The sequence below is a fragment of the Lytechinus variegatus genome, chromosome 16 (assembly GCF_018143015.1).
Source record: "Lytechinus variegatus isolate NC3 chromosome 16, Lvar_3.0, whole genome shotgun sequence".
In the NCBI taxonomy this organism is placed as follows: Eukaryota; Metazoa; Echinodermata; class Echinoidea; order Temnopleuroida; family Toxopneustidae; genus Lytechinus; species Lytechinus variegatus.
The window spans coordinates 21,718,342-21,740,249 of NC_054755.1; the positions used below are offsets into that span (position 1 = coordinate 21,718,342).

At 36.4% G+C, this 21,908-nt stretch overlaps 1 protein-coding gene across 1 annotated transcript; it reads right to left on the reverse strand.

Annotated features, from left to right (window-relative positions):
• Positions 1-5,892: 5,892 nt before the first annotated feature.
• LOC121429915 lies at positions 5,893-16,970 on the reverse strand. Its single transcript, XM_041627177.1, has 3 exons — positions 16,895-16,970; positions 7,961-8,103; positions 5,893-7,495 (listed from the first exon to the last, which is right to left on the reverse strand). The coding sequence occupies exons 2-3, from the start codon at positions 8,021-8,023 to the stop codon at positions 7,046-7,048; spliced, it is 513 nt and encodes a 170-aa protein (XP_041483111.1). The 5' UTR covers positions 8,024-8,103; positions 16,895-16,970; the 3' UTR covers positions 5,893-7,045.
• Between the last annotated feature and the right edge of the window lie 4,938 nt (positions 16,971-21,908).

Genomic DNA, 21,908 nt, shown 5'->3' on the forward strand with positions numbered 1-21,908 from the left:
CTGACTATCTAGTTTTCTGAACATCTTGTATCTTTATAAACAAGATTAAATATATAAACACGATTATATAAAAATGATTATATAAACATATGAGAGCGCGGTGAGCGAGGATTTTTTTTATTGCGTTGAGAACAGAGTCCATGAGAATGTTGAAATGCGTAATGTTGCTCGATCAGCAAATAACCTTTATTCATCCGGGGAATACTTGGGACTGCCACCAAAGTTTCCCCCTCCCCTGGTAGATCGTAGAAACTTTCCTCGGTAGTTTTTGTATAAAAAGCTGACCTTAGAATTTTATTGCGATATTGATCATAAATTCTTCTCCTTTTCCAATTTTTTCTCTATTTTATTGTTTGTTTGTTTTTTGGGGGGGCCAAATTTTATGTCATTGCAATAACGTCATAAAGGGAGAGTAGAGGCCTTTAGACTAAGACATCTGGATATATATATATAATATATACACATCAATGAAGTTCACATTTTGAGAGAAAGTAGTCGTGTCATCCATATCTTTTAAACTCATTTGTTGATATCAATTACCATCATCATTTATATCATTGAATTTGTATATTACATGAATTGACTATATGCTGCTAAATTATATTGGTGAACTATATAGAAACTGAGTTTTATATGATTTAAATCATTATACTAAATAGAAGTGGAAAATATTTCGTAGCACGATACACTACCAGGTCCATGAGGTAAAAGAAATTTCTTACTAATCTTTAAATCTTGAATGAATATGTTTGAATAATTAAATGAACAGACTGATTAATACATTGACAATACTGTTAAAAATGAATTAATAGATAGATGAATAGGTGTACGTTTTATGACTTTCATGAAATATATTGAGAAATTAATTGATAATTACGTATGCTCTTTATAAAAGAAAAACTCGTCTTGCTCTAATCAATGATAACCATTGGTTTTTTCTAAAAGTGAAAATGCGTTGGACACAGTGACAAAAAAAAATCTTTGTTTTTATATAGAACACCGGGATTTTTTTATTATTTTCACGTCAAAAAGATCAGATTGGCATTTATATTATATAATGCAAATTTCATTAGATTAAATGCATAGAAATCATACACTGAGACCCCCAAGTACGTTTACTGATATTCCTACTACGTAGTAGATCTTGAATATCCTTGATTTATTAATCAAAGTAGAAGAAATCGCAAAAACTTTCCTCTTATGCCATGGGTTTGTTTAGATCAATTTACACACAAAAAAAAGTTGTATTATTCGTATAAAGTGCGTGGAACTGAAGGTTCACGTAAAAGTTATGTAAATTACAAAAATACGCTTACTTCAATCCTAAGTAATGCAAAAGAAGCCATTATTATCGCACCCAACTTCAGGCAACAAAAAGCGATATCAAGGGAACTTTGAAAGTGATTAAGAAAATATTTAAGTCAAAGGAAAAAATGTCTAATATAAAGAGTATTGAAATAAACGGTCATTTGGTGGAAGAAAGGAATATTATACTAGACAATTTTAATGATTACTTTTGCATCATTGATCCAAACCTTTCACGGGAAGTGACACTTTCTCGGCAGACTTACAGAGATTTTATGAACGAACAAAATGGTAGAAGTTTATTCTTCTTACTAGTAGTTCGGGAAGAATTGCTTACCATTGTGAAATCTCTTAAAAACGGGAAAAGTGCTGGTTATGACGGAGTTACTAACAACTTTAAGAAATTATATTAGGAATTATTCAACCCCTACTTCATGTCTTCAATCTATCAATGTCACGTGGGGAAGTTCCTGCTGACATGAAAATTGCTAAGGTCGTGCCCATTTTCAAGGAAGGAGACCCCCAATGCTTTACTAATTACAGACCTATTTCTCTTTTTACTGCATTATCAAAGATTCTTGAGAAAGTGATTTATGTTCGAACTTTGAAATTTGTCAACAAGAATAATATATTTTTTAAATTTCGGTTCGGCTTTCGCGAGAAACATACCACCACCCATACCTTGCTACATTTTTATTGATATAAAATATCACAATCCATAGACAAAAAGATGCATACAATTGGTTTAATTTTCATTAATCAAAAGCTTTTGACCCAGTAGATCATTATATTTTTATTGGCAAGTTATCACCTTATGATATCAGGGGTTCAGCATTGGACTGGTTCAAGAGTTACTTAGCTGACAGGAAACAACTTGTCTCGATAAAGGGGGTAGAGTCGGACTTACAGAATGTCACTTGTGGTCATTGGCGGCGGAAGCCAATAAATTTAGGGGGTGTCCACCTGAAATTTTGGGATGGACACATGTAAAAAATAGGACAAGCGCCCCAAAAATTTTTGAGAAGCAAAAAAAAAAAAAAAAAAAAAAAGGTCATCAACCTAAATTTTAGGGGGGGACAACACACGTGTCAAGGGGGTCCACGTGAATTTAGGGGGGGACGCAGGAAAAAAATTGACAAGCAAAGAAAAAAAAAAAAAAAAAAAAAGGTTATCAAAACAAAATTTAGGGGGGGACACGTCCCCCCCCCGCTTCCGCCGCCTATGCTTGTGGTGTTCCCCAGTGATCTCTCCTTGGTCCGTTATTATGTATTGTGTATTTCAATGTGTGTCATTATTTCTCTGATATTTTATCTTTCTTTTTTTTTTGCTAATGGTTGTGTTTTCTGACAGAAACCCTAAAACCCATTAAAACGGTTAATAGTGATTTGAGGAAAGAAACTTTGTGGATTCAAGAAAATGAATTATCGCTAAATTTGCAGAAAACAAATTGCTCTTTAGCAACACGATTAGAGAAGTTCCAAGTGATGTGCTTTCTAATGATGTCTTGATAGATAGATTAAAGCCGACAATGTTTCTGGTGTTGCACATAGATGAAAAACTGATTTGCAAAACCCATGTAAATCATCTCTGTAAGACATTATAAAAAAATAGTGGTGTAATATTCAAATTGAAATCCATTTTCTCTACTGATATTCTTTGTATGATATATTCAACACTAATTCGCTTTTATGAGCATAGAATTATAAAATTACAAGATATCTATGATTTTCAACTTGTTACTCTAATGTATGCATACAATGCAGGCATCATGCCACTAGCTCTGGTTACAATTTTCATGAAAAATAGTGACATACACAAGCATTATACACGAAATGCTTCTGCATTCCACTTACCCAAGTTACGTACAAGCTTTGCTTTTAGGACAATTGTAAGTTCTGGAACTCTCTCAAATCAAATATAAAAAATTGGTAAGCATTTATACCTTTCAGCGTGTACTTAAAGGTTCTCTTCTAAATTGTTATTTGTGAATTGCTGTAGGTTAGGATATGCTTTTATTTACTACTTTATTTTACTTTTCAAGCCTATAAAAATGTATAGAAGACATGGGGAATGTTATATATCAATATCTATTCATCTTGTATCTTGTCTAACTGGATGCTTTTGCTGAAGGTCAGCCCATCTTTTTCCCCTTTTGTATTATTTTCTGGTGTTTCTTTTACATTTGTCATGTCTTATTTTTACTTTGCTCTTATGATTGATTCTTACCTTCTTCCTTTTTTTTCATGTCATGTTATCCAAATTTATTTCTACCTCCATGTTATATCACTTAATAATATTGTTGTAAGTTTATTACTCTTAATAATTGTACATTCAGTTTTTGGCATTGTATAGTTTTATTCTTTTAGTTTTAAGGATATAACATGTATACACTGAATACTATTTAGCCATGTGCTTGACACAAAGGAGACCCTTAGCCTTACAAGCCCTGCTTCTTCAGGGGTTCTCCTGGTCTTTCGTTCAAAACGTCATTCGTCATTTGCTGTGTTTCTTTTTCTACTGTAACAATAGTTTATGATTAACTGATTTGCATCTGTAGAAAGTGAAATCACACTTGTAAGAGATCTGCAGAAAGAAAGACGAATTAATATATTATCTTATCTTAATTTTTTATAATTTCATGTTTACTTCTCCATATATATTGCTAGTTAAAGGGGTGTGTGGACGGTGACGTCGCTGTATGTATAAAGAGTAAGGATGAGCGAGAGAGAAAGAGTGTGTGTTTGTGTGTGTGAGAGAGAGAGAGAGGGAGTAGGCAGGCCATGGAAGGTAATGAATTTTCCTCTTTCTTTTTTTAAATGACTGATTCCATTAAAGTTCTTGTGTTGTATATTATGCTTAAACTATAATATCAAAAAAATGTATAAGAAATGTGAAATGTTAAAATGGATTAGTTTTATATTTTTTTAATCTTAGTGGTATCGGCATGATCGGGTGAACATATGGTGTTCTCTATTTTCCAATTAGCTCTCAGGGAAGTGTTATGTCTATCATACACAAAAAATGAATTAATATTAATAAGGAAGTGGTCTGTTTTTTGCTTTGTGACTCAGTGAATAAGTCTCCTAATAGTGAGCCACAAGACCCAGGGTTCAGATCCCACCGTAACAGGGCGTTATTTGGATATGTCACTCTCTTGTGGAGTAATGTGTACTCGGTGGGAAACAAATAATTGAATGCTTGAGCGCCCGATCATAATTAGCCTTGCTGGACCCTGCATAATTTGAGAGTGTAGCTCTGTATTAAACGCAGTATTGCATAGAATTGTTATTAAATGTATTCAGCAGCATTATTCATTATATTTTTTTAATCGATGTAAAGGATGTAAAGAGTTCAGAAATGTATTAGGCATGCCGAATCTGTTTCGTGTTCAGGATATTTTTGAGTTCTTTTAAAAGTAGACAGGGAATATCACTATTTTTTTGCAGGGTATTTTGTAAAGAGGGTAAATTTAGATTCTGTAGTAAGCAGCCTAAATAACTTGTTTGTACTTATAATCGTATTATTTTCATTTTTTCTCAAAGAAATAGTTGAAATTACAAAGGAATTTTTGATACCGAACTTTAATGTGTATTGAATATTGTTATTATGGATAAAAAAAACATAAAGGAAGGAACAAATAAAATTTTGCATAGTCTTTAAAGGTATTCGTCCTGGTTCTTATCATAACACATGTATGTAGAATAAAATAATAAAATAATGTTGTTTTTTGAGCGCAATTTATTCAGGTCATGTTTACAACATATTACCCACACGAATGAGAAATGGGCCATTTAGCTGACCTTTTAAATTTTGTAGAATGATAGAGTAATTAATCAATATCGGTACGGGTATATTCTCACTATTATTTACGGTTCGATTAAAATATGAATTTGAATGATTTATATGAACAATAATCGTACAATGGTGGATTCTTTGTGTTTGCAGCGGGGGAGGGGCAAACTATATAGAGAGAGTGCAAGTATTTAAATGTCTCTGTAAAGATGGGTGTAAATGTGTGTTTGTCAGTGGTGTGGGTGTGTGGGGGTTATTATTACCTACTTCTAGGTACACATTTGTACTTTTACCCCATCAACCGAGGACTTCCTACGACCGTGGACGTCCCCAGTCCGGATAGCCATGGCAATTAATATCTTATCGTAATGCTTACAATTTTCATAGATAAACTCATGATTAGTAAAGAGTTTCCATTAAGCCAATTAAACCAAAGTTGTGCGATTGTATAGGGCGGAATTGGGGGCGTCACCAAACAACATTATCATGCTCACTTATGTCCAAAAGAAAATTGCCTGTTTAGTGGACTTATAAATTTTCTTTACAAAAAACAAATATGTGACCGAAAACACACGCCCCACTTGACGATTAATGATAAATGAGATCCTGATTATCATATGTGTATTTGGGAGGGTGATGATATATGAAATTGTGTGTGAGGTAAGTGGGGGTTATGGCGATATGAATTTCATATGAGGTGGTACGTGCGCGGGGTTGTCGGGTTTATGTGTATGAGAGTGATGGATTTGTATGCGTGAGGGTAGTGAATTTACGTGCGTGAGGATTGTGGATTACTCTGCGTGAGGTCAGTGATCAAAGAACATTCCTTGAAACAATTGCTTTGATTTGATCTTTTATTGATTTCTTCAGATTTCATGCATACATACATTGTAACATTTTTACAGCGTTTTTCTATGTAAATATCATCTATGAATCGTTCTACAATGTAAACTAACGATGAATAGTTCTACTCCCAAATTGATAACAGCATACATATAAAATGGATGTAGTTGTTGAGAAAATGAAAAGGTTTTAAGCTTGTTTTTTAATCATTGCACTGAGCGACATGAACGGATCTAGATGGGGAGACTATTCAAAGTGCTAGGAAGAGTATTGAAACATATGCATTGCTCATTTCATTTTTTTATTCTGTTGGGAATATCATCCATACACTACATTTGCCATAACGTAACATACAAGGAGGAGATTGAAAACTTTGTCTGTGAAAGAAAAGGCGTTTGTACACTCAAATGATACTTACCAGAGATGCTTATAATCTTTCCAAATGGGTATGCATGCGCAGGCGTGAAAAGTGATTAGATATGTATAATACATGATATATATCCTCTGTTCGAAAAGATTAATATAACCATCGCCTCTATGCATTCTCTTTCTTCTCTATTATATGAAAAAGATATCGATATCATCCAGTCTTGACAGTTGTAAGAACGGGATCCGGAGTATAAGGCAAATTTAATAATAGAATTTTGTAATGTTTTCATGTTCAATCTAAAATTAAACAACCAAAATAATGTGAGTGTGAGTAATAGCTACATTCACTACTTTTCCCATGTATCTTTAATATACAGAAATTACAAAGACAATTTAACGGTCAAAAAGTTGTTTTGACAAATTGAGCAAGGGTCTCCGACTGTATAGACGGTTGATCTCAAGAAATGTCATTGAAGTGTCATAACTCTTCAAGAAATTGCGCTTCATCTATCAGAGTCCATATCAACCTATAAATCAACCATTGCAAAGTCACTGTTGGAAAGTGGATTCTTGAGTTGTAAGACATGTCTTTGAATCCTCCATAACATCATGTCCCTTGCACTCAGTCACACTGGCGAAATCGACTCCAGACCGATAAAAGTTACAACGTTAATACCAATGGCATATTATCGGTTGGTTTGGCGTCTCGATGCATCGGTGTGACTAAGGCATTTATTCACTCGACCTCATCCGTTGAGGATTTGCCTTCCTTCCGAGAGCGGGGAATCGGTGTCGGCTTTGGCTTCTTCATCGGTCTGTCCACGTGACCGATAAGGTAGTCTGTGATTGGACCAATCTCGGGTATCCTTACCGATGTCGTTCCTCCAATCACATTGCGCGGCTTCGCGTATCCTTCTTCGTCCACCTGGTACATCTGATCAACAGACATGTCAGATTTGCCCTTTGATTGAATAAACGTGCAATCCGGGATATCCATGTAAAGTCCTTCAGCGGAGCTCCTGAATTCTTTCTCCCGACGGAAGTCGCCGCAGGGACTATCTTTATCGACGTCGTCGTAGGATATCGTCGGAAGTTGCGACAAGATATCGGCGTCTGCTGTACGACTTCTAATTGATTGACCTCTCCGAAAAGACGACTTGTCTTTATTGACATAGGTTACAAGTACCTGTTCAAATCAAGTAATAGAAATGTAATTACAACTTTTGCTTTCTTTAGTTCCATCCATTATTCATGAAATATCGATGTATTGAATATCATTCTTACTTAATTTGCATTTTAACTATTAATTGAAAACGAACAAATAGCAGGGGTTTTTTAACTTGAATGATGGGCTCAGGGAGTACAATCCAAAGATCTTTCAATGCCTCCTCCATTTTATTTATTCATTTATTTCTTTTGGGTTATTTGTTTCCTTAATTTCTGTAATCCATTTATCATTTTTAATTCAATAATTTATTCCATTTATTTTTCATTGTATTCTATTTCGGTGGTACTTTTATGTCATCAGCCACCTAAGTTTTGTTGTCTTCATCTGATTGCTACTTAAGATCATTCTTGCACTTCTTATCTCCTGATTTGACCCATTCTTGAGCAGGCGTTTAGAGAGATTTTTTTACAATAGAAAATATACCTCTGAATGCCCTTTCCGCCTACAGCATTTGCAGATATGAACCGAAAGAGACACCATTAACATGAAGAAAAGGAATCCCGTGGCACTGGTTAGTGATATGGTGAATACGGACCATGAAATGTCAAACGGTCCGAGTGGGTTAGCTGCAAGAGATAGTGAAAAAATGGAAATAGGATGTATATAAGTATATAAACGTGTGTATATAAATATGTGTGTTTATATATGTGTATATATATATATATATATATATATATATATATATATATATATTGTCACGAAATGGGGTTTATTTCGTGTTAGGAAATTATTTTTGTTGATTTATAAAGATTTTGTCGTAGCTGGCGATATTACATGCATGTTTCTACAGTAATAACGACGTAGATAAGACATTGAAAGTTATGCATGTTTTGAACCGTTTTTATGGAATAACAATTTCCTGGAGATGCTTAACTGATTATTATGGTTCTCACTAGCTTGATCTAAATGAATGCTTTAATTTGATATGTCATTCATGCATATCCGGTTTCGGAGAGCAAAGTTATAGCTGTTTTAAGATTTTTAGAGAGGTTAACTGTAACAGATATTGTATATTAATGGTTTAGTACAGTAAGTTGGTGTACTCGTGAGGCTTTGCCGATGGTCTGTTAAAATACGGCGCCCACGGGGTGCATTGCACGTAAAGTATGCAGATCGATTCGGATTCGCTATCCAATAAATAAAGTTGGTGGATGCGATCGAAATGATTTATATCATCGTTCGCATGTCTTTCCACGGGAAAACCTAGAATCCTAGGCGACGACTGTGGTTAGATTTCCTTGTATGTTGGGTCTTTTGCACGCCAGCAAGGGACTATACCAGGGCTTGCTCTTTTGGTAGTCTGGTTGGTCTGGAGGCGGACGGTTCGGAGTCTGGAGCAGACGGCTGGTGGTCCGGAGCAGACGGGTTCGTCTGGAGCGGATGGTTGCTGGTCTGGAAGCAGACCCCAGAAGGAAAAACCAGTTAGACCAGTAATTTTTTTTTACTGGTTTCCAGTATAATTATTATGGTTTCCAGTATATTTTTACTGGGCCAGCTGATTTTTAACTGGACCAGTAAAAATTAACTGGATACCAGTTCAAACAATTGCATTCCAGTTGAAGCAATTAGTAATACAAGTTAAATTGTTTTTCATTAAACTGATGTTACTGGTCCAATAAATGGTTTCCAGTAGATTTTTACTGGTTTCCAGTATATGTTTACTGGACCAGTTGATTTTTAACTGGACCAGTAAAAATGAACTGGAGACCAATTCAAACAATTGCAATACCAGTAAATTACTGGTATTGCAACATCAGAATTAAATTCTGATGATGCTGATCACGTGGTTCACCTCATCTGCATATTTCCTGTTTTTTAAAGAAAAATCAGGATTTTGAATGGAATATCTTTGCAATAGCACTCATTGTTGTTTGAAAACCTTCAAAATAATTGTGTGAACTAATTCACAATGAAAATGTGTAATTTTATACATCACATTCAAAATAACAGCAGAAAGATTAATTTACTAACCATCTTTTCCATCACATTTATCTGGACATGGTATATAACAAACCAAATGCATGTAATAAACTAATCCAGTAAGACCAGTACGAGGACCAGTTCGACCAGTTTGAGGACCAGTTAGACCAGTATGAAGACCAATGAAAACAGTATGAAGACCATTGAGACCAGTAACAACCACCAGAAACAAGACCAGTATAAAATTCCAGTACTTCAAGACCAGTTTAATTTTTAACTGGACCAGTAAAATTTTAACTGGACCAGTATGACCAGTTAGACCAGTAATGTTCCAATTTCCAGAGTTACCAGTTAAAATTATACTGGTCTAACTGGTCCAGTGGAACTGGACCAGTTCCTTCTGGGACGGTCGGAGGTCCGGAGCAGACAACGGGGAAAACTACAAGTAGAGCAGAGCCAATGGATGTGGTCGTGAGAGCCTGACTGCAGAAGGACCCATACATATGGTCGAAGAACCAGACGTCGTTCCGGTACTGAACAGAGGTTACTGGTTGCAGTACGGTAACAGACGTGGTTGCGGTACTGAACAGACGTGGTTGCAGTACGGAATCAGACGTGCTTGGTTGCAGTACTGAACAGATGTCAGTGGTTGCAGTACGGACTCAGACGTGGTACTAAACAGACGTGGTTGCAGTACTGAACAGATGTCAGTGGTTGCAGTACGGACTCAGACGTGGTCGTGGTACTGAACAGACGTGGTTGCAGTACTGAACAGATGTCGGTGGTTGCAGTACGGACTCAGACGTGGTCGTGGTACTGAACAGACGTGGTTGCAGTGCTGAACAGACGTTGTTGCAGTACGGTATCAGACGTGGTCGCGTACTGAACAGACGTGGTTGCAGTACGGAATTCAGACGTGGTTGCAGTACGGAGCAGACGTGGTTGCTGTACTGAACAGACGTCACGTAGTAGCTGGTCGGAAGCAGACGACGGAGGACATTAACAGAGTCCATGGGTATGGTCGTAGGAGTTTAACTACAGAGAAACCCATACCTATGGTCGAGAGAGCTTAACTACAGGAATCAGATGCATATGGTCGGGTGAGCTTTTGGAGCTGATAACAAAGAGTGTAGCCGTCTGGAGGTTGCCTGGTGGTGGTACTGACAGGATCGAGGCGTGTGCAAGTGTCAACTGCGGCAGTATATTTCTGCCAAACGGATCCACGACTAAAAGTTTGGAAATCGACGTGGCGACACACCCGCCGGCGGCAGGCATCCTGACAAGAGCGAGCTGCCGGCGGACCGAACCACCCGCCCCGCCGAGCGATTCCGTCACAATATATATACATATACACTGTTAGAAAATTTATCCTTGAAATAAAAGAAGTTCCTGCAGCAGAGTCTCGAGATCACCAGTAATTTTACCAGTTTGCGTAATCTTACAGAAAATTGGTATTTAGTGTATGGAATTCTTACAAACTTCCTTAGATATCAAAAATACCCTTTTACCCTTTTTAAACAGACCTGTTCTGTTTAATTGCAGAAAATTCCTGTTTTTAGAATTTACAGAATGATTCTGTTATTGCTTTCTACAAAATCTTCCATTTTCTGTAAAATCACGGTCGTTTTAACAGTGTATATATAAACCCCTCATAAAAAGTTTGGAAATCTGAGTTTGGCCATTAATTTCTCCCATCTCCCGATTTTACACTATGCATATTTGATATTATTCAATAGATCAGTAAATCTTCTTTAAAATGATACCATTCTTGTTATAATCATGCAGGATTCAAAAGTGTTGAATGAGGTCTGAATTGAAAAACTGCAAAGCGAGCAGAAATAGTAATGAAGGGTAAAAAAAGAACATGATTCTTTTGTCCACGTCAATAGAGTTAAAACCCATTCAAATCGAGCCCCTGCTTCTTATTTTAGATGTTTTGTTGTGGTTCATGTAGTCAGTCAGGGAAACTCCCGGTTTTCCGAGATCGTTTGAAAAGTCCCTTTTTCGAGATAGTTGCGTTCACCGAAGCGTGAATCACCGCTGAAAACCTTCGCCCTGTGTAGTCTTTCTCGGCTGTTTTCAGACCCTTATGTATGTGTGCGAAACACTCGGTAAGAGCGGTGAAAATGTGTACGCGTGTATACAACCGTGCATTGTTCGGGACATTGTTATCTTTAAAACATGTGCCTCTCTCTCCCCCTCTCTCTTTTTCTCTCTCTTATTTATTGTCAAGCATTCAATTTGATTTTCGTTCATCACTTACCCTTAATCCGGACGTTAAATGTACCGTAATTAGACCATATTTTTGGATCCACCGTCATGTATATCCGTAATATCCAACTTTCATGTTAATTCCACCTGAGCATTCATCTTCAGCTTATGATCTGCTGCACAATCCATAATCAATACATTATAATATTATTTCCACTACTAGTGCCGGCGGAAGTCATGGAAATTATTAAGTCGATATGCAATTTCAAAACATGCCGAATACAGGTCTGTCCTAAAACAATCATTGGCTGGTTGACGAAGCCAACGAATTGGAAAAAAGTATACTGTATTCACCTTCAAAACAAACATACTGCAAAGTATTGGGGCTAGCGGTCACCAAATCAAGTGCATTATAAAAGTCTGCCTGTCAGCTCGATCCATGTCCAAACTTCCCTCAAACGTCCAGCCCAGATGAGTTAAAAGCAATATCATGATGTCATTATGATCATGACCATTCTCCATTCGACATGATCCATGCTAGCAGTGAACAGGTGTGAGATCAATGGTTTAGATTATGAACATTATCGAGAACTGCATGTCCATTTTCCATAGCACTAAACCGCCGGAGAGCTGGTTAGAGGTTATTACCATAGGAACGAATATATTTTCCAAGTCTTTCTTATCATATATTACGTAATGCCGTACCCAAAATAACTTTCAGCATGATCATGGAAGGTCCATGGTAGTACCATAGCTCTATGCACACTTTGTACACGCAGTACACACACACCACGTTCGGCTACAACATGCAGCGGAGTATCGCGGCACAAAGGCTGAACGCAGAGACTAACCTCTTACGAGAACTTTTGCTTGCATTTTTTCAGCATAAATGTGTCTTCTTTCTTCAATAGCGTCTAAGCACCACGGTGGCGAATTCTATTTTTTGGAATATAGATGAGAAATTTAGTTTTCTTTAACATATTTGAAAATAAAAATCCGCCACCGTGGTGCTTTTTTTATATGAATTTTTTAGTGAGGGTATGTCAAAAAAACCCATTCACTTTGTACAGGAAAGCTATTCGGTGAGATCCTAAAAGATTACGTCATGCGACCACAAATCCCTGTTATTCGAGATTCTGTCGCTCTCGCAAAAGCGGGAGTTTCCTTGACTGGTAGTGATGACTCTGCGAGATAACATGGTTTAAGTCGTGGTTTGAAATACCCATACGTATTTGTTTGTTATGTGTTTGGTTTTGCAGAGGTGTGTTTGATTCCATGTTAATGTTGATGCAAAGGTGCATGATTACAAAAGAAACCGCATAGAAACTCACTCATCACCACGGAAAAAGGGAACAGAGACTTTCAATATTGTGTCATCTTGCAACTTTTGAATTTTGATCTTTCCCCACATTTCAAAGCATTGCACCTTAATGTGAACCATAATCATATCATGTAGCGTATTATTTTAAGGAAAATAAATGATCTATTCATTATTTGGTATCAATGACACATTAATATTCACTAAAACCAAGTCGGGGATATCGATCAAAGTTTGATTTCCAAACTTTTTTGAGGAGTTAATATATATATATTTGTTTATATATACATGGAGTTGAATAGACCTTAATATCATTATTCAAAAAGAATAAAAATGGAAATGGACTAACCATTGATTCTTTTAATGGGTGTAAATAATAATGAAATATCTTTTGATCATAGCGCTTCACATTATGACGTAAATTACGTCTTTTGATCATAGCGTTTTAGATTATGACGTAAATTACGTAATGATGATAACATAATGATTCCGTTGCCACGCAACGCATCTCATCAGCGTATACATGCTTGATATATGGCGCTAGGGCGCAATTTTTGTATGAATTTGTTGTGAATCAATATTTCACTTTCTGAAGAATTAAAGACGAAACTAGTTAAAGTGGAATATTTGAGCATTCTTTGACTATTCTTCATTTAGTTTGATTATTATATACATGTATACATATATGCGTGTGTGTTTTGAAAAAAGTGAGTGAAAACAAGTACCAAAAATAAAACACGGATAGAGGGAGATAAGGGGAGAAACAATTAACAAATAAGAATATCAAATATAACTTTTTAAAGTAAATCATATACAATACCCCTTTTTCATGTGGAGATAAAAGAAATTTATCATATCTCCTATTTGTCGTTTTGCACTCCTTCCCTACCCCTCTTCAAAATACCTTTGCGCCGTCTCTGATTCTTGGCACTTATACATTAATTGATTGAGATAATAAGATTAATCGAACATGGGTTTCGTTGGTATCAGTTCAACATCATTTGTAATTGTTTTCATCTGAGCTTGAGGACATAATTCATTGCCTTGTTGATATAGTTTCTTTCATTTTATTAGTAATTAAAACAATGACCGCTCGTCAAAACTAGCAGAGAAATTGGATAAAAGTGATTACACAGTACATTTATGATATATTGACATAAATAATTTATTTTGCGTGCACATAAGAAGTTAATTAAGCACAACAATAAGAGCTGTCTTTTCAAAACTACATTTCCTGTCGATCATCTGGAGAATATATGTTCTTAATATTAAATTGCTGGTGTACATATAAGGGGATGGAGGATAGGAGCTCTCCCCCCCCCCCCCCCCCTCCCCACAACAAAAAAAAACAAGAATGTATCAAATTTTTGCTCGCCCGGGACCAGGGTGACATTTCTAAAAAGAAATGCGCCATGCTGTGCCCCTCATTTTTATTTTTTTTTTTGGGGGGGGGGTCATTACGCCTCTGAGTTTAGGAGACGTTATAGTGGAATCGGAGGCTGTTCCAAAGGGATCAGGGCCCGTTTCAGTTAAAGACTTGTTATGATAACAAATGCATAATTTCTATAACAAATTTATCATCCAGTCAATCAAATAGAAGGGATTTTAGTAGCTTTTATCTTTATGTGTTATCGTAACATAAAATTATGAAATGGGCCTCAGGTATGCTATTCCCTCCCACTGCACCCCTCCAACACTATCGTGTAGGTACAGAGGGGGAGAAAACGATGACGAAAATAGTAAAAAGAAGAGAATAGAAGAGAGGTTTTTATAATACCCCTAATATTTTATCTAGAATGGAATGACGTCACATTCCAACGGTCCTATATCCCCCTTCCCCACCCCATCAATATATGGGTACGTCGTGGTGTAGTGGTTCTGACTCTCGCCTTTGAAACAGAGGGTCGTGGGTTCGAATTCTAGCCATGGCGTGTTTCCCTTAAGAAATAAATTTATCCACACTGTGCTGCACTCGACCCAGGTGAGGTGAATGGGTACCCGGCAGGAGGAATTCCTTGCATGCACTGATCGCCGATGATGTTGGCTCGAGCTATTATCTATTTTGTATTGCCGCTTGTTTTTGGCCCATATAGTTTTAAGTGTTATACTTTTTTTCGTCTTGAGTGGTCCACACTTTACAAGCTTTGCTTTTCAGTGGACCACTCCGTTTTTCCAACATTTTTTATATATTATCTTCTGTATCAGGTGTATATTCTTTATATTTTGGTTTATTTGAATATTTATGTCATTTGTATTTTCTGATGTTATATTTTATTTATTACTGCTTATAAATTTTGTTGGAAAAAATTTAATAAATGAATGAATGAATGAGCTAAAGACGGGGTTATAATAGCAGCGCTTTGTTTCCTCAGGCAAAAATCGCTTTATAAATCCAGCTATTATCATCATTATTATTATTATTGTTATTATTATTATCATTATTATTATTATTGTTATTATTATTATCATTATTATTATTATAATATCCCAGCGCCTGTCATGGGAGAGATGTATCATGTGGTGATTATAGGGGTTGAGGTGTAAGACGGATTTCGCTCCCGAAAAGAAAACACGATCAATGCCCATGTGTCGCATATGATATACATGTATATTACCTGCAAAATCTACTTTTACTTTTTCATAACTTACGAGCAGCTACACTGTTAAAAAAAACCTGATTTTACTGAAACAAAAAAAAATATTTTGCTGAAAGCAGTAACAGAATCATTCTGTAAATTCATGAAACAGGAATTTTTCTACAATTTAACAGAACAGGTCTGTTTAAAAAGGAGAAAATGGTGTTTTATTTAAGGAAATTTGTTGGGTTCCATACACCAGATACCAATTTCCCGTAATTTTACATGATATAATGTAAGATTACGCAATCTCGTAAGATTACAGGTGTTCTCGAGACTCTGCTGCAAGAACTTCTTTTCTTTTAAGGCTAAATTTTCTAACAGTGTAGTAAAGCAGAGAATTTCACTTAAGAGTTTAAAACTTTTTTATTATCCCGAGAATGACTACATGGCTATGTACTTTAAACAGGAGGAAATACCAAAGTAATCTTAGAAATCGAAACGAAATTGGATAGGCCGAATCAAGAGGGAAATTGTATTTTGAACCGGGGTGTGTTTCATAACGTTAAGGCCTGGTCACACCGCCCGAGCGTTGTTGGAGTGGTCGTGGAGCGGAGAGAAAAAAATTATCACCGCTCGCTACCGTTCACCATTTTCGATTTCGATTGTTGTTGTTGTTGTTTTTCCCCCATTTTCCCCCAATTTTGTGTGCGAAATTCGACCCTCTCTCCCTACCGCTCCACGACCGCTCCAACAACGCTCGGGCGGTGTTACCAGGCCTTTAACCACACGTCTCTAGAAACGACTGGATTATGAAAAGAAATTTATCGATCGTTCTTATCGTGCGAGATATAGTTGAGAATATGCTGATGCTCAAGGGCGAACGAAATATGAGCCAAGAGGTGACCTCTTTACATAATACTGTTTTTTTTTCTTTTAAAGTGAATAAAGAAGGGAAAGAATGGTATAAAGAAGAGGTATCAGGTTTTGACGATACACTACCCCTGTTTATCATCAAATTGATGAATGGAAAGACGATTATGTTGCCAACAACCCCCCCCCCCCCCCCGCCCCTCATAGTATTTTGGCGCCGCCCCTGCTCATGTTGGTTCACATTTGTAATATTTCTCGTGCAAATTGCCATGATTTGAATGATATTCTGGGATAGTGCGCCACCAGCTTCATTTTGTTACGATTTTTCTGAGGATCATTCTTTTTATTATTTTCATTGTTATTATTATCATTACTGTTATTATTATTATTAATATTGTTGTTGTTGTTATTATTAAATATGGAAAAAATTAAAAGGTAGAATGAAAGGGCACAACTCACCATTACATGTAAGAGAAATGACTTTATTTGATTTACACCTTCCTATCCTCTTAGCAGTGCAGTCTGTTATCCTGGACGAACCTTTAATCAAAGTTGGATAAGATTAATAAATTAAACAAATATCAACTTGAACATGATGGAGAGGAAGTAGACCCAGACAAAAATTTTATTTGAATTGAAAGAAATATGAAACAAGCGTAGCCCTGAATTTTTTTTCAAAATCAGATGCAAAATGAGGAAGTGATGGCATTTCAAATTGTGCTTTTTTTCACAAAAACACATGCACAACACCGAGGTATATATGTTAGAGAGAGTGGATGTCACTCATTCACTATTTTTTCAATTCAATGCTATCTTAGATATGGCAACCGGGTGTGTATATCGAAGTTTGGATGGTATTTTCCAGACAAAACGGCTGACAATCGATTGATATTACCGAGAAATATGAATTTATTTTTGTTTTTCATTCTTATTATACAATATTTCATTTTTGTAGATTTAACAAAAACTATTCATTAAAGTGGCAAGCCAGTGCACACATTGGGAGAAATGAAACTTGTTTACATTATAATGAGTAAGAAATATTACATATTTCAAACCATAGGATACAAAATGCAATTATCTAATTTCTATTTTTAAAAAGGTTCAGGCAGAGGCCTGTAGGCCTATTCTGAAGTCAGGTCATGGTCTAACTGTGGGAAAAGTATGGGAAGCCAAAACTTCATAGCTTTGGTTCCATATATTTACTCTTCTCCAGGCCTGCTCTTCTCGTTCGTCATGGTTTAAAGAAGAATAAAACTGTTTTAGTTTTTACTTTCAGATAGTTTTTCAATTATTTCCTAAATAGAGATCTTTGTCACAACTATAGTTTTCCATAATTGTTAAATCGGAACTTTAAATCAGAGTTTAAATTAAACTCGACTTCAGAATCCATATTTTATTTTGGTTTATTGTTCGAAGTAGACATGATAATTTACATTGCCGAATTGATCGTGGGCCCGGCAACCCCGCATTGCAGCGCCAGATCGACGAGGTTCTATCCCTTTAATCGTTGAACGCCAAACAGGGTAGCAGCAACTCCCATTTTTTAACGTCTTTTGGTCTGACGCAGTCGGGGTTTGAACATAGGCGGCGGACGCGGGGGGGACGTGTCCCCCCCCCTCAATTTGAGTTGGGGGGACAATCCCCCTTAGATTTTTAGCTGATGACCTTTTTTTTTTTTTTTTTGCTTGTCCAAAAGTTGTGGTGGTCCTCCCCCCTAAAATTTTTGGCTTCCGCCGCCAATGGGTTTGAACCCCCGACCTCCCGGTTGTGAGACGGACGCTCTATACCAACTGGGCCAACACACCGAAATATGGACCATTGCGTTGTGATCAACTCACCATTTGGGCACTGTAAGATTAGACCGTCCAGATTGTCACTCTTATGCTGAATGGGTTCAGATTTAGCCGCGTCGTCGTAACCCAAGTCTGAGCAGATCATTGCCATTACTGTATCGTGGTATTGGTCTTCTTCATGGCACACGTTCATCCATTCTGAGTCGTTAACCGATAGCTGAAGTTGAGAAGGGGTGACGGTGTGAAGTAACCGAGCTGCCATTCGGTATGCTGGAAAATAAAGTCATGATAAACAGCTACTGACCGATAATGTGTGATGTCTCTCTGTGACTGGGTGTTATAAATATCTAGTCTTAAAATATACCATGTAAGATTTTTAAAAAATCATTTAAACAGAGGATAAATTAGCCTATGATTTCATTTGTCTTAAGAAATTGTAAAAGGTTTTTTTTTCAGAAGAAATAAGTACCTGCTTTGTTATTCACAGTAAAAAGAATACTGGGTAATATTTCAAGTAGCACGAGGGTAATTATGTGTCCAACCTATTTGGGGCAGTGTTTTACCCAATGCGGGAAGCATATTGTCCAGTAAGTTTAAAAAAATAAGCAGCAATTACTTTAGGATGGGCAAAATTGTCAGCACACTGGATAAATAAAAAGGCTCAAAGGAAATGCGCAATGTTGGTAGGACACATAGTAACCTAAATGGGGCATTTTTATCCAATATTTTTCAAGAGTGTTGGGAGCTGATTCGTATTTCCTTTAAAATCATCAAGTTATTTCCTATACTAAATATTTGACACAGACTCTTTATGGATTTTCGGGGCATTTTTTTAACATTATTGGAATACAATTACTTTTTCAATTCTAGCCAAATTAACACGGAGGCGTAAAATCTGAACATTTTCGATTTTCTAGAGTTTTGGTATATGGATCAATGCAACTTGGTGGAATTAAGAAAACGGTGAAAACCATAACAGATAGGTTTGAAAAGGTTAAAGGGAATTTATTAGAAAAAAAATTTGAAAATCACTTTTTTTGCTCAGTTTTAGCCAAACCAAAGAACAATCATAAAAAACAAAACAAAACACGGAATGTCTTACTGACCGGTGTACATTACGGTTTTTTTTTTATTTGTGGTGTTATTTCAATACTCATTGTCTTATAAGACCCTTGGTTGTATACCATACACTATTGGTGTATGTTCAAAATTTAAGGTGTAATCTTAACACCTTAAGGTGTCATCGCCCTCTAAGGGAAGCAGAAATTCAATTTAATCCAGTATAAAGTTAGACTGCGAGTCCTAAAACATGCACAAAATACAATATTCTGTGGTTCTATGCTTACAATGCTGATTATAGTGTTGATAGCACGATGCGGTGAAATTGAAATCATTGTTCTCAAGAGCTTTGAAAGAGATGCAAACGGGGGAGTGAATTTCAACCGGTTGACCAGAGTTTAGGGAACCATCACTCGAGGCATGTGAAACATTGAAGGTCCCGTTTGAAGAACTGGTCACTTCTAGACCTTGCCATTTATCCGGGTAGTTTGGAACCTGGAGATCGGTTAGGTTTATAAAGATGTTAACACCAACAGGTCCGGATGCGTTTTGTTCGCCAGGAGAATACGAGAACTCTGAAGAACATTCCATCGGTTTATCTATTGCAATCAATAACAACAAAGATTTATTCTAATTTAGCATGTATTCTTCATTGTTACCTCCTTTGTATCCGTAGATTAAAAGTCAAGTCCACCTCAGAAAAGGTTAATTTGTGTCAATGGAGAAAAATCGCACAAGTGTAAGGCTAAATATACATCAAGATAAGGAAGTCATGACAGTTTATAGTTTGGCTAATTGTTTTTTACAGAATAGCCTGCTTGCACAACTCGGTGAAAATAAACAAATGAAAGAGTCGACGATGTCACTTACTCACTATTTCTGTCGTCTTTTTATTGTTTAAATAATACAATATTTCAATTTAATAATATAAAGATTTGACAATAAGGACCCATTTGATTATCCCACAATGTTGAAATAATGGCAATTTTGTATGTTCACGGGAGAATAAAAAAAAATAGTTTCACATGACAATCAGGAGAAAATAAAAATATTTCATAATTTGTGGAATTAAATACAATATAAATAGTCAGTGACCTTACCGACTCTTTCTTTTTGATCGAGTATCACTAAGTTTGAGCAGATAAATGTTTGGTGAAAAGTAACCAAAACTTAAGATATCATACTGTAAGCCTTTCTTTCTTTATCCGATTTTGATAGGATTTTAACGTCATGACAGGCTTTTGATTTTTTCTATTGAAATCAAACTTATTGTGCAGGGCTGGGCTAGGCTATTAGATATTCGCTAAGATTCTCGTTTTACCTGAAATGTGAAGACTTCATAAAATATAATAACGGTGATAACGAAAATGACAAAAATCAATGCATAATATTTAAATCATGAAGAAAATCTCACGTGTTTTGTAATGGTAAGATATCACAAATTGATTATGAGAGGATCGGAAACAGTTCACAATTATGATAAATGCGTGGGTAAAGCACAGTAGGCCTATATTAATAACTGCCTCAAACTGAAAGTATCACCAAGGGTCCGTAACACAAAGCACAACGATTGATCGTAGGCTTGTTTTTACGATTGATTGTACATTGTAGTCAATGCACATTTTGTTCTACAATCATCGCTATAACCTTTGTTTTACGGGGCCAAGGAGCGCAATGAGCCAAAATGATTACCTTTTTATTACACTGCAAAAACTCTGGTGTTGATTTAACACCAGCCCGGAATCTATGTCCACACAAGAGGAGTGTTAAACAACACCAGTTTCGTTTTGGTCTAACACCAAATAGGTGTTTATACAACACCAATTAGTATTAAAACAGCATCGGTTTGATTCCAAACTGGTGTTCTTTCGATACTTCTCTGGTGTGGACATATAGATTCCGGGCTGGTCTTAAATCAACACCGGAGTTTTTGCAGTGTACATAATCTAATTTTTGTGATTGATTTTGACATAATATTCAGGAGGATATCTACCCTTTGCTCCTCTCCCTCCCTCGATCTTTCTCTTTTTTCTTGGTCTTGACCCCCCCTTCCCACACGGATCTTTATGGGTAATATTTTATGCCATCTATATTCGACCACGTGTCAGGAAAATCAAAAAATCAACCATAATGTAACCTGAGAAAGAATAAGAAGTTACTGGGTCCAAGGAGCGCAGTGAGCCAAAATGTTGACCTCTTAATACATAATCTATTTTTTGTGATTGATTTTGACATAAAATTCAGTAGGATATCTCCCCTTTGCTCCTCTCCCTCTCTCTTTCTCCTTTTTTTTTCTTGGTTGTGAACCCCCGCCCCATCGCATCACAGATCTTTATGGGAAATATTTTGTACCATCTATATTCGATCACGTGTCACGCAAATCAACCATACTGTGTCCTGAGAAAGAATAAGAAGTTACTAGGTCCAGTTAGAGGGTCATTCAAAATCAAGATATACATCTTGGGTCTTTGGAGGTCGAAATGTTTGCAGGGAGGGGAAGCGTCATGGGGGAGATAAAAAAAATTATTTGATTTCAGTGGCGGATCTACGGTGGTGAAGGGTTTTAACTTCAGACCCACCCCCCCCCCCCCCATCCCACCCTCCTTCTCACTGCCAAG